The 12,989-nt window shown below is 42.1% G+C and overlaps 1 protein-coding gene across 2 annotated transcripts in view; it reads left to right on the top strand.

Moving 5' to 3' along the window:
• GPR107 (G protein-coupled receptor 107) overlaps window positions 1–12,989 on the top strand; it is a 39,428-nt gene that overhangs the window by 14,579 nt on the left and 11,860 nt on the right. For both annotated transcript variants that reach the window (XM_065695595.1, XM_065695596.1), the window contains exons 13-17: window positions 338–468; window positions 2,373–2,416; window positions 10,924–10,973; window positions 11,733–11,816; window positions 12,649–12,773. In XM_065695595.1, coding sequence (XP_065551667.1) covers window positions 338–468; window positions 2,373–2,416; window positions 10,924–10,973; window positions 11,733–11,816; window positions 12,649–12,773 — 434 coding nt within the window. The remainder of the gene's footprint in view (window positions 1–337; window positions 469–2,372; window positions 2,417–10,923; window positions 10,974–11,732; window positions 11,817–12,648; window positions 12,774–12,989) is intronic.

Genomic DNA, 12,989 nt, shown 5'->3' with positions numbered 1-12,989 from the left:
GTATAATGAGTTTAAACTTTTAGTGATATGTGTCCTGTTAATTTTAATAGGTTTTGCTCTTTTTATCTCTGATACAGTAGATTCAGCATAGCATATAACAAGAAGGATTACTTTCTGAAGTCAGTAGAAATAAGTTCCAATCAGTTTCATTTCTGTAAATCCCATGAAGATGCTGCTGAATGTGTGACTTTCTTGACACAGAGCCGCAGTAGACTTACTGATGTTACTGAATAGGCTCTTTCTGCAACTGTGTGACAGCTTTTGCTGAATTGGCAGCCTATATCTGGTATCTCCTTGGAAAGCTGCTAAAACCATTAAACATGTTTTTGTCCTGTAGGTACTAGCAAATGTGGCATACATTATCATAGAGTCAACGGAAGAGGGGACAACTGAATATGGGCTGTGGAAAGAAATTCTCTTCCTGGTAGACTTGCTGTGTTGTGGAGCCATCCTGTTTCCAGTGGTATGGTGAGTCACTCACTGTATGTGTTCCCTGGTTTTTAAGTCCTTATGGCTTGAGCTGTTTCAGAATTAATGGATATGGACTGCTAAGTAGAGCTAAATGTGCTTCCAAAACAAAAAAAGCCAGTCCTTTAGAGTCAAGCTTTAAACTGTATCTGTCTTAACACTTCAACCTTGTCTGTGGAACATGCTTGTTCTGGGGATGTTAAAGTGAAGATAAGGTAAGGTGGGTGGTGATTTGAGTGTGGCCAGCACAGTGCTTTTGAAACTTGGAATTTTGCAGAAGTGCTGACTCTTACAATGACAAACAGGATTTTGCTTTACTGACTGAGGCTGCAAACTAGGCTGCTAGATTCAAAACCAATAGTGCTGTCTAAGATCAGTGCTGCCTTCAAGCAGAGTGGCTGCATTTTTTTACTTGACTGTTTAGAAGAAATAATCCCACGGGGAACATCTCCCTGCCCTTCCTTCCACTCTATTTGGCAAGGAATAATGTTGGTTATACAAAACTCGACCAAAGCACAGATAATTCAGATAAACACTATTGTTGCTTCTTGCCAATTAGCCAGAATATTTATCTTCTAAATTCATTTTAGTCTTAATTGGATAAACAGCTGGATATGAAAAAGCTTCTGGCTCCTTGGTTAGTAAACACATAATGCTATTTTTCTCCAGTATTTTTCTGAGATGCAGAGTGAATATAAATGTCTAGCAAACATGTCATCGCTCTGGAGTGTAACTCTTTGAGTGATTGTGAACTGTTTCATAATGCATGTGTTTGTGTGCCTGTATAAAGACAAAATACGTGTTGCTCAATAGGCAGAAGTAAGCTTCAGCTTGGCTTATAAGGGTGGGTTTCAGTTGTCCTCATCCCCAGTTGTCCTCTGTGTAAGGGCTAAATCACAGTGTTGGCAGCCTTCTGCCAAGGCTGGAAAATGTCTTCCAAGAAATATACACTACCTAATTATCCCTTCCCCTACTCCGTCCAAAATGCTGCAGCTCTTAGGAGCATTTTTGGTTAAGAGCATTTGGGCATGGTAAATAAATCTGCAGGAACACTACTTGTAGACAGACTCTTGATTTTTCCCATGAGAAAGGTGGCTTATACAGTCACAGCTCTTACGACCTAACGCTAGAATTCGTACATCATACCTAATGATATGCAGGTACAGAACTTGTTCTTCAGGTACAGCTCTTTTATGGGAAGCAACTGCATTTGGGTGAGCTGTGGTGTATCTGTATACAGTGTGCAGCCACTGTTCCTGCACTGTCATGATACCAACATAAACTGGCAGAGAAGCTCAGGACCCAAAATCCTGTCCCTTTTTCATCTGGATAATGTTGCTGCAGCTGGTGGGCTGACTCGTGAACAAGGCGACTAAGGCTTGGCCCTTGAATTTACATTCCTGTAGGGTAGATTCTGTTACATAAGTTGCCTACGTAGACATACAAGCTGTAATCAACTATCCAAATGAAAAGAGCTTAAAAGAGCAATGCTGGGCAGGACTCTGAGTAGTAGCTCAGCTGAATTGTACAAGTGGAAAGCATTATGTTGGAAAATGCCCTAGTTTCTCGCTCTGCTCTCTCCCTCCCACAAAGCTTTCTGTAGGCTGAAATAGGTTTTCACAATCAGTTTTCTTAATCACAAGGAAATACAGATGCCTGAGCTGGGGAGATCATAGAATCTATGAATTAAGATCATCTAGTTCAACCCCATGCCATGGGCAGGGACGCCTCACACTAAATGGGGATGAAATAAATGCAGTGCCAAGCATGCTAAGCACAGCTAATTACAAGCATACCCCAGTCATAAAGAGCTAACAAGACTTCTCAGTGCTCTAGAGGGCTACAGTGAAAAGGGAGAGTAAAACTCATAGCTAATCTCCTCTCTTTTTACTTTTATTTTTCAGGTCAATAAGACATTTACAGGAGGCCTCAGCAACAGATGGAAAAGGCAAGTAATCTGTAGTGTCTTTTCTGTTGCATGCCATAAAATAATGCCACAACTTCAAACACATGATGATTTAAAATACATAAACTAAAACTACGAATCTACACTGTGTCAGTGTCACACTGCTGCTTTTCCTCAGTGGGCTCCTAGGAATAACTTTTGGAAAATGACCCTTCTCATGTGTTGGTTTGACCATCAGAACTTGTATGTGGAAGTAATTTTCTGGTACTTGCACAGCTCTCGATGCTTGAGCTGGACATGACATCTTGATGGACTTGCCTTCTTTCCTCAGGCTTGAGTGTTCAGAAGCAGAACTAGAAATGTATTCTAGAATTGCTGACTATTAGTCAAAGTAGGGCGCCTTATTTCAGTTTCTACAGAGGGAAACAAACCTGATTAGGAGACAAAACAGAAACTGGCATTCAGCGTAACACAGTTCTTGACTTGTCCGTGTTTGTACAGCAGCTTAAAGGACTGCTTGTGTGAGGTTGTGTTTATTGAAGCACTGGAAGTGCGATGATGGATAGAAAGCAAATGTGGCTTCTGTAGAGTGTGCTTTTCCTGCCTTATCTGCTCACTTTATTGCAGATGCCATCCATGGAGCATAGCACTGGCTTCTTTGTAATCAGGCAGCCATTCCAATACTCTTGTCTTTCTGGAGATAGACTCCTAGATCTGGATGCTTCTTCCAGTGATTTCCTTGGCTTCCACTGACATACTTGTAATTCAGCACCTTGCTTCTGTGGTCTAGTAGATGAAGTATAAGGCTGGATTCTGAACTCTGCTTTATGCAGACCACACAGATAAGATAAGATCTTTTCTTGCTATCTGTTAAATTGAAACAATACTTAAGGTGAGCAGCATTTGGCTTTTTTTGAGATTCCGTGCTTTTAAAAAATAAAAAACAAAACCCAACCACTATACACACACAAAACCCCCACAAAATCTGAAGGGGGGAAATATGAATATGTAACAGAAACCAAGGTAGCAGAGGTTAGTATTGATGATGTAACATGAGTATTATTGGCAACTTTCTTATCAGTGTGCTCACATGGGTGCAGTGACATTCACCAATGACTTTGTTTTGCTTTGTCCATTGAACGTATGTTCCGGAGTGCTTATGCTCTTACTGTTAAAAGGTCTACTTGAATTTAGACACTCCTTGAAGCAGTCTTTCTTCTGAACTGAGGACTTCACATATGTAAGGCCTGGTTCTTCGCAGAAGCTACTGTCTGTGCTTGTAAAGGGAGGTCAGTGTTCCTGTAACCAAGGCAGAACTGTTGGGCGGCAGGGTGGGTCTGTGACTCTTCCAGTGCTAAGCACTCAGCAACTACTGCTTATAACTGAGACACAAACCCTCTAGATTTCAGGGGCCTCAAGTGATCACCCCATTGTCAATGCCAGCCTTGCACTTAGTGGTTCTTATCACAAGATGGTGCTATGGAGTTTGCTTAACTTCGGAACATACTGGCAGAGCAAAGCAAAGTGGACAACAGCAGGGATGTTCAGCGTAGACCAGACCTGTCCGCAGTTCGTTGTAGTGGGTGGAATCCGGGTATAAGTAAAACCAAGCAGTTCTAGAGGATGCATTGTAGTGTATAATGGAGGTAAAAGAAAATGGAAGTTTGAGAAGAACTGGTTGTGTCCTTACAGCTAGTCAGTGCCAGGCACAACAGCCCTTAAGGATTGTTCTTGGTCTTGGTTTTGTGTTATTCCCCACAGCTAATGGCACTTGTGAATGTTGCTTCTGGATCACCTACTGCTGTTACCATGCTTTACCTTCTGATGTTACCATCTGTAACATCAAGTTAGAGATGATTGATCCTACAAGATCAATAATTGTCTGTTGAGAGGGACTTAACAGCTGTGTTATGCTGTACTAAAAAGAATAGCTAAGATAAAAATGTTCAGGGAAGACATTGCATAGGCTGCAGCAGATTGTTGACAGGACAGCCACAGTGCTGGGACCTGCTTCTGAAATACAGCGTGGTTGGAGTATTTAGAAGCTGTTGATAGGAGCCCACGGGGAGCAAGTGAATGGCAACGTGATACCAGAAGCAGAATGTTATCTAACGTTGTCATGCTGCTAGTGTGCCTGTTTGAGAAAACAAAAAGTGATTTGGTTGCATTGTAATAAGATAAAATCAGTCATGTTGGGCTTATCAATGAATAGTCTTGATTAGAATCACATGTTAACTCTGTAGGCTTCCTTTGGAGACCCTTTTCTGCAGAGGTGCTGCTCCATGTCTTAGCTTCTCATGAGAAAAACAGGACCAGTGCTAACTCTGAAATCACCAGCATTTGGGTTTTTCCACAGATGAAGATGGTTTTCTCCTGAAGTGGTAAAAACTACTGGGGCCTCTCTCATGCAGTTTAACTGCTGCACTGCCTATGCTATGGTTAGAGCTGACAATCTTGTGCAGACAGTTTTAGTTGGACTGCCTATTGCTTGTAAGGATTTATTGTCTAGTATTACCTCAGAGACAGTTTTCCCTGTTCTCTCACACAGACTTCATTAACTTATAGGGTGTCTTGGGGAATTATATACTATAAATCCAAGAGCTGTTTTTCCTGGCACTGAGTCTTCTGGTGACCTCGCTGGTGAGAAAAACCTGAGGAAAATTGGGTTTGCTTCTTTGTGTCTATTAGAACTAACAACTCCAAGGACTTCATGGCTCAGTATCCTGGTGGTGTTTCCTGACTGTCTGTCTTGTCCTCTTCCAGCTACTTCACAACCTGTTTATTAGATAGCATTCCCTTGGGTCAAGTGCAGGCATGACTGCAGTGTGCGTGACTAGACTAGGAATGAAGCAGAAGGCTGTCAGGACTACCTGTCTTTTAGTCTTAAGAGTTGTGCTTGCCATAGACCTTTGTATTAGCAATGTACAATTACTAAAAAGGCTTGTTATACATAGCAGTGATTTGTAGCCACTAAGTAATGGCCATTTAAACTTGATTTTTCTTTTTTAAGTGGGAAAGCTGAAGGAATAGGTCTAAACCCAGAATCATCCAGAGAGACATTATGCACAGATGCTATGAATTGCTGATGAAGGCTAGGCATGGCACAGTGATACAGCTGAGTTCGAGCTGTCTGGTTGTTGCTTTTTTGCCTTGAAGGTGATCTTTAAAGCAAAGTATCTGACCTACACAGGCTTCTTATCTTGCACAGCAGTGGGCGTAAGCATCCCGGTTTTAGAAGTCTTTTTCTTCCCCCTTTAAAAATCACCACCTTCAGACTTAAGCAAGTGCCTCGCTGCAGCTCTTTGGTCTGTCACTGTATCTTCTGTCAGTTGGAAGTACATGCTCTCTGCCCATTTTTAGGTCTGCTTTACAAATGTCTTGCAGATCTAAGGGTATCAGCCTTGCAAACTGAACTGTTTGGGCTGGAAAGCTGCTCAACTGCCACTACCTTGTTTACAGGCATCATGAGAAAAGGAGGAGAGAGACTATGTTGTAGTAAACTTGCTTATTTTAGTTTGAAACTCAAAGTTTTTGGTCACTGGCCTTCTCTACTCTTATAACCCACTCCTGTGTATCACGTCATCTGTATGAGGGAGGATTGGAGGGCTGGAAATGCCGCTGCAGGTTTTATTCTGCTTGTACCTCTGTGTGTGTGATGAGATGTGAAACCCAGTGCAGTCTGATCACGAACTCTTAAGCTATTTTCCTGAAGCACTGCAGCGTGTCATAGTTGGCAGCAGAATTAGGGGGAATACATTGCAGTGTGTAGCTCCCAGGCAGCATTCCCTGTGTGCTGTGCAGTGGGCAAACGATGATTAATGCTTTCACGGTTGCCCCCATGTCAGGAAAAACCATTTGCCGTTTTCAGTGTCTTCCTGCTTCTGTACCATGAAAATGCTGTGAACAAAGAGCCTGGTCCTCCCTGGTGCAGAACACCCTCTGCTCAGCTGAACTCAGCAGACGCTGGAAGCAATGGCTTCGTGGAGACCCGTGATAAAACACCTCCGCAGTTCTAGTGAGGAGGAGGGGTAAATGTGCTCTAGTCAATACATGGGCATCTCAAACCTTGAGATAAAGCTTTAGGGATTTAAGTGTCAAGACCTCAATGGATAGTACTGGAGAGCTGGGAAATGTTGAGAAATGCAAGCTGAGAAGTGAAATAAGCCTACTGTGTTCCAGTGTACCATTTTCCAGGCACCCTAGATAGCTACCCAGGGTTGACGTAGCAGTTATGTGTTGGAGATACATTGCTTATCCTGTACTTTGGACTCCCTTCTGATCCTGGTGGGGAACTTCTGTGCCAAGTGGGTAATGTACTTCAGAATATTGAAGATTAACAAGTCTGTGCCACCTTCTCATGCATGACACTGAGACTTACTGCATCTGGTTGCTTGACCTCTTCTTTTAGTATAAGAGTGCTTTTAAGTAGATTGTTATAGAGATTATAGAGCCATACTTCTCTGAGTTACTTCTGGAGTTGCTTTTTGAGGTCTAGATCTATGTGTGTGCCTTCATTCTTGGGGAGAATAGTAAAAAAAATCCATTCACTATTTGGTAACAGCACAGACTGCATCTCAAATGCACCAGAGTTAGTATAGCATGCAAAGCATTGTGGAAATATTTAGCTGTACTTCAGCATGTTCACTTCAGATGCATTATGGTTTGCCCTTGCGTACTGTAGTGTCTGGACTTGAGCTCTCTGTGCCCTCAGCGCAGTCCTGTTACTGTTATTACACACATTCTAAAAAGGTCAGATTGATTAATCAGAAAGTTATTGTCTGGTGTGTAAAGCTGTAGTGGATGGTGTGACTGTTTTTCTCCTATCTTACAGGCTGTCTCAGCATTTGAAATTAGCATGGGGCAACCTGAAAAAGGGACTGATTATTAAAGTACTGTGGTATACTGGTTTGATCACTGTGGATCAGACTATTGCAGACACAAGATGTTAAAGTAAATGGTGATAAAGGGGGAAAGTGAGGGAAGCAAGGTATAGATGTTGTCGTAAACCTTTCTTGGAGGACGGCTTTTATCTTTTTAATTACTCTGTGAAAGGGATGGAACACAGGGCTGACTTAATTTGTAAAACTTTTGGTAGGAAGTCTCTGCTTTTTTGTGTTTTTACTTCTCTGCAGTTAAGTACTGTTCCTTGGAGAATGGTTATCATACTTGAAACATAAATTTACCCAACCTTTACTGTGTGCTGTGATTGCTGCTGTGTTATCACAGCTTTACAGGTTGGAGCTGCAAGTGATTTGAGTTGTAAGTGACAGCTGCTGGCCTAGCCTCTGTCCTTGGAAATGTTGCTGTCAGTGTCTGCACTGCCAGGCTGAGGTGAATCAAAGTCTGAAGGCATCCAGCATAGCAGGACTCAAGTGTTCCTGCTTGGAGCACGTTCAGCCTGTGAAGAAGCAATTCACAGGCGATGCCAAGCAGTGATGATTTTAGATTTTTCTCCAGAACAGTTTGTGCTGTAACTTTGAGCTGTTTAAAAAAACTGGCAGAATGGTGTAGGCATGCATTAATACTGGCTTCAGTATCTGATAGTGGAGAGAAGTATTCTTGAAGCTGAGGCAGCTAGAGGAGAGCACCTCGTTGTGATAAAGGAGGAAGCTCGCTTCCAAAGGTGGCTCTTCAGTCTTTCTACCTAGTGGTGATTCTTTTTTTCCATCCCTCACCCTTGTTACTCATGCTCAGCTATTCTAGATGTTTGGATGTACCAATTTGTGACTGTTTGGTATTGATTACCATGATGAGTAGGTGAGATATTGAGCTGTGCTCTGTCAGCTGGGAGAGGTGGCATTGTGACACTTCACTTGGCAGCCAGATCGTTGGCTTCATGATCCCTTCCTCCTATGCACTGCATGAATCCAACAGAAATGACTCCCCAGCTCACGCAGTTGTTGACTGTAAAGCACTGATGGCCTGGCAGTTTGAATCACAGCTGTTGAGTTGGTGTTCCTTTAACTGCAAAGCCTGGTAATTCTCATGGCCTGTCATTGCGCTAGTTGGTGGCAGTTCTTGAAGATGGATGCGTTGAGTTCAAAATAGATCCTTCTGTGTATAAACTGGTACGTGGTAAATCACAGGATCTTTGTGGTTGCACTTAATGTAGCTCTCCTTTAAATAGGACAGTATTGCTTCCCTGCTTCACAATTTAATGAGCTTGTCCTGCATATTTAGATGCTCTAATTTTTCTCCATGAAAGGCTTTTATCATCAGGTTATCTGGTAGAGCACTAGACCCATAAAGTCCCTAAGTTTTTGTTGTTTAAACACTGGAAAGTAGCTTTTACAAGGGGCAAAAATGAAGGAGAAGTAGCTAAGCCAATGTCTCAGTAGCTAAGAAGGATTTAGTTAGGTTGTTCTAGCTGTTCTAGGTCTTGCCATCTGTTGCCCAGTGGAGTTCTCTGTGCTTCACTGCTGGTACTCTACAGATGCAAGTCTAGAGCTCGGCAGTGCTTTCTGGAGTCCAGGACTGTATATTGCAAAGTAGATGCTATTCTATGTTCAATGTTTCATATTGCAGTTCAAAAGGGATGATGCTCCCAAAACTGGGAGCTAGTGTGACGTACTGTGCCATAAGATTGACCCCATGAGCACAGTCTTGCCCAAAGTCAACCCAGTTGGATTGGTGTTCAGATGGGCATTGTACAGGAGGAGTTTTAGCTGCATGGAAACAATCCTTCTCAAATTAGCTTTGATTTTTTTCCTCTTGAGCTCTGGCCCTGCTTTCTCTTACTGACATTCCCTGTCATCTTGCAGAGGTTAAACATGCTGTTTGGAAATACATAGAAGCCACTAGCCAGCACTACATCAAAACTACTTTTAGTAGCTTAGTTTTATCTACCTGTCAGCTAGTTTATGGCTTGTGTTAGTCAGGTGCTATTGTTATAGTACATCCACTGGAACAGGGTTTGTATCTGTCTCAAGGTATTCAGAGCTTTCAGTGGTTTTCCTGGAACACTAAAGGTAAGTTGGAAACGGACTCTTGATCTCTGGATTATACAAAGTTAAAATGTTGTCTGTCTTCACTGCAGCTTATGTAGTGGGAGCCTTTAAGAGTTTGAGTGATGCATTTGACATTACCTTTCCATAGGAAAAGCTTCGGGGTTTTTTTGCCACAGGAAGTAAAGCATTTCTCTGGTAGCTATTCATCCTCCTCTTTCTCATGCATAATACTGTAGTTTTCACTGTTGTGAACCTGGAAGACCTTATATGTAAATCCTTGGAAAAATCTGCTTTTTGCAGCGGGTGATTTCCGTGAGGGAGTGCAGGCAAACTTAAGCACAGTGTGTTGCATTTCCACATCTGATAAAAAAAAAATGGAGGGCTTGAAGTGCATACCAACCACTAAGCATGTAGCAGTACTTTCTAACTGGCAACTTGTATTCATTGACTCTAAATTGCATTCCTGTATGCTGTCAACATATCTTGGACTCTTTGCCTCTCTTGTCACAAAAGCACCAGGAGTCTGTTTGTGATGCACCTATAAAACCTGACTGTCAAACCAGAGTTGACAGCTCTTCCATCTGCTGTTGACCTCTGCTCATTCCCATAAATATCTCTGTGTTCCTCAAGAGCTGATGTAATCTGTCCAGTGAACACAGGTTTGCCTGAGGCCCCAGCTTACACGGTTTGTGAGCTGAAACACATGCATTTGCTGGGAGAACTATTTAGTATGACTTCACATTTCACTTGTAAGTTGTGACTGAGCTACAAACGATGGAGGATACTACTTGCTAAAATACTGCTGCTGCTGTTCAACAAGGTGTAGTGGTTTCCAGCGCCATGGTTACCTCAGTGTCACTCAGATCAGCTGAAGGCAGAGCAGGACAGGAAGTAATCTAGAAAAGATCTGAATTTTTTAGGAGGCAGTTATCCTGGTTTTGGCTGAGATACTTCCTAGTAGCTGGTACAGTACCGTGTTTTGGTTTTAGTCCGAGGATAATATTTATAATGCACCTATGTTTTAGTTGTTGCTGAATAGTGCTTACCCTGATCAAGGGCTTTTCAGCCTCTCATGCTCTGTGCCAGTGAGGAGGTACGCAAGAAGCCAGGAAGGGAGCACAGCCAGGACAGCTGACCTGAACTAGTTAAAGGGATATTACATACCATAGATCATCATCAGTATAGAAACTGGGGAGATTTTGGTGAAAGAGTAGTTATCTGGTACTTAGTTGCTGTCTGGGGTTAAACCATGGCAGCAATGTGGCATGGCCCTTCTGGCAGGAGTGAGGTGACAGTATGTAGTTAGCTATATATGGATAGAGGAAGGTTCTGCATTGCAGAGTGCATGCATATGAAATTTATTGTAAAGATGATCTCAGTGAATTGCCTTTTTAAGAGAGAATGCAACCCAGCCTAGGAGATGTCCAGCACATAGACAAGTAGGACTGGCACCCCTCGGTGCGCCCAGTGGGCTGTGGGACAAACCCTCTAACCTGGCATTACTTGAGTCCTCATTTTGACTACTTGCCTATTTGCAGACAAGCATCAAAACAAAGTCTCATTTTAACAGTTTTCTGATGGACTTTTGTGTTCTCTTGATAGCCGCCATTAACCTAGCAAAGCTGAAGCTTTTCCGACATTACTATGTTATGGTAAGTAAAACATCTGTACACCTGCATACAGATGTACATTTAAATACAGTACTTGGAAGCCATTCAAGCCTTTTAACGGATTACTTGTTGGAAGCTGCAATAGCTGGTGGATATGGTGGAGATGTTCCTAGTTCTGTGGCAGTGCTCTGCTTTGGCATCTTGGTCAGCTGGGTTATAATCCTCGAAGCAACTTCCTGTCTTTTCATAGTGGTTGCCTCCTGCTATCTTTAAATTGGTTCCAGCTATTTGTAATGCTTACTGATTTCCTCTGGAGACAGCTTGAGCTGCCAGTTGAATTGATGGGCTTGAATAACGTACTGTAAACTTGCTAAAAATTAAACCTGGGACCAAATGGTGCCTTGAGATGCATGTGTGCAGTTTCTGATTAAGTCTGTGGGAGCCATGAGCATACCTCCCAAGAGAGCCTGAGCTTCTTAATGATTTCCAGCGGCCTCGTTTCAGACTCTTGTAAGTCGGAAAAGTAATAAATTACAATCATGATTCTTCAAGTTCTACAAAATCGTAATACTTAAAGCATTTCCTGCTGTAACTTAAATATGTTAGCAACAGCTTGAGTCATTTGGATGTTCAACCAGCAGTAGAGCCCTCAGCCTACATCTTCCATGTTTATCGAGGAGCATAATAAGGCTAGTCTGAGTTAATGAGTTGCTTGGGAATTGCTTGAGCTCTTTCTCTGGAAAAAAGAGGTTCTATAAGGATGGTGCTATTGTTCTCATGCTTTCTCCTTTTCCTTCCCAGATTGTGTGTTACATTTACTTCACACGGATCATTGCAATTCTCATAAAGATTGCTGTTCCATTCCAGTGGAAATGGCTGTACCAGGTATTTGCCAAAAAAAGGAAAACACATCCATTTCTTTGTTGTTTCTTATTATTTAAATATAACTGCATCAAAAAACATTTGGCTATAAATAACTGCACCATTGTTCCTGATGTTATAGTACAACATCTCAAAGCACAGTCCTGCGCCCTGTCTCCTCCTGATTTTTATCGCTAATGTGCCTAAGGTGACTGGAATATATGTTTAGTTTTATGTTTGTCCAGCCAGTCTGCCTGATTATACCTGAGATGTCTGAAAGTAATTGTGTTATTGATGTTTAGTCTTTCAACATAAAATGCCTGAAAGAAATTAATCAAGAACATACAAAGGGTGAAAAAATACTCCTCAGGTTTACCTTGTGTAATTGAGGCCCCAGGGAGCCAGTAAAATGCGCTTTTGCTCTTCCATGTGCAGGCTTATTTGCCTTGTGACTTTTAAATACTTGGTTTCTTAACATATAATCTGAGTAACTGTGCAGAGAGTCTTTGGAATACATTAACTCTTGAAAATACCAAAACAACATAGGGATGATAGTCCCATCCCGTTCCCCCCCCCCCTTATTTAAAAGCCAAGTCTTGCTGTAGTTATTTAAAAGCACTGGAGTGATGGCTAGAACTGTAACTGTATTTAAAGTGACAGGGGAAGCTGAAAGAACAAAGGGCTTGACAGACTTTACCCTGGGATTAATGATAACAGGACAGGAATTGCTTTGTTATTTCTGCTGTGGCACAGGCTTCTTGGCCCATTAAACCTTGAACCTCATGAATGAGGAGAAATGTTTCTTGACCATGAAGGATTACAGGACTGAGCTTCAATCTTGTGTTTCTGCTTGCAGCTGCTGGATGAAATGGCCACCCTTGTGTTCTTTGTCCTCACCGGGTACAAGTTCCGTCCAGCATCAGACAACCCTTATCTACAGCTGTCTCAAGACGATGAGGATGACTTGGAGATGGAAGCTGTGTAAGAACCCTCCCCCCTCCTTATTTTTTTACCTCTTCACTTGATTTGAGAAAAATAATGTTTAAAAACAGTTTACTTTAATCTCTCTAAATCCTCCTTTGAGAAAGATTAGGATCTACCCACGTGTTTAAAGACAAGGTGTCTGTTTGCTCTGTGTTAAACTAATAGAGATTTGTGACATCCATAGGAGCCTCTGAGCTGGAGATTACAGTAATG

This window comes from Lathamus discolor, chromosome 15, assembly GCF_037157495.1.
Source record: "Lathamus discolor isolate bLatDis1 chromosome 15, bLatDis1.hap1, whole genome shotgun sequence".
Taxonomy (NCBI): domain Eukaryota; kingdom Metazoa; phylum Chordata; class Aves; order Psittaciformes; family Psittacidae; genus Lathamus; species Lathamus discolor.
The sequence above is the reverse complement of the archived record's forward strand: the minus strand, read 5'-3'. Positions and strand labels throughout refer to the sequence as shown.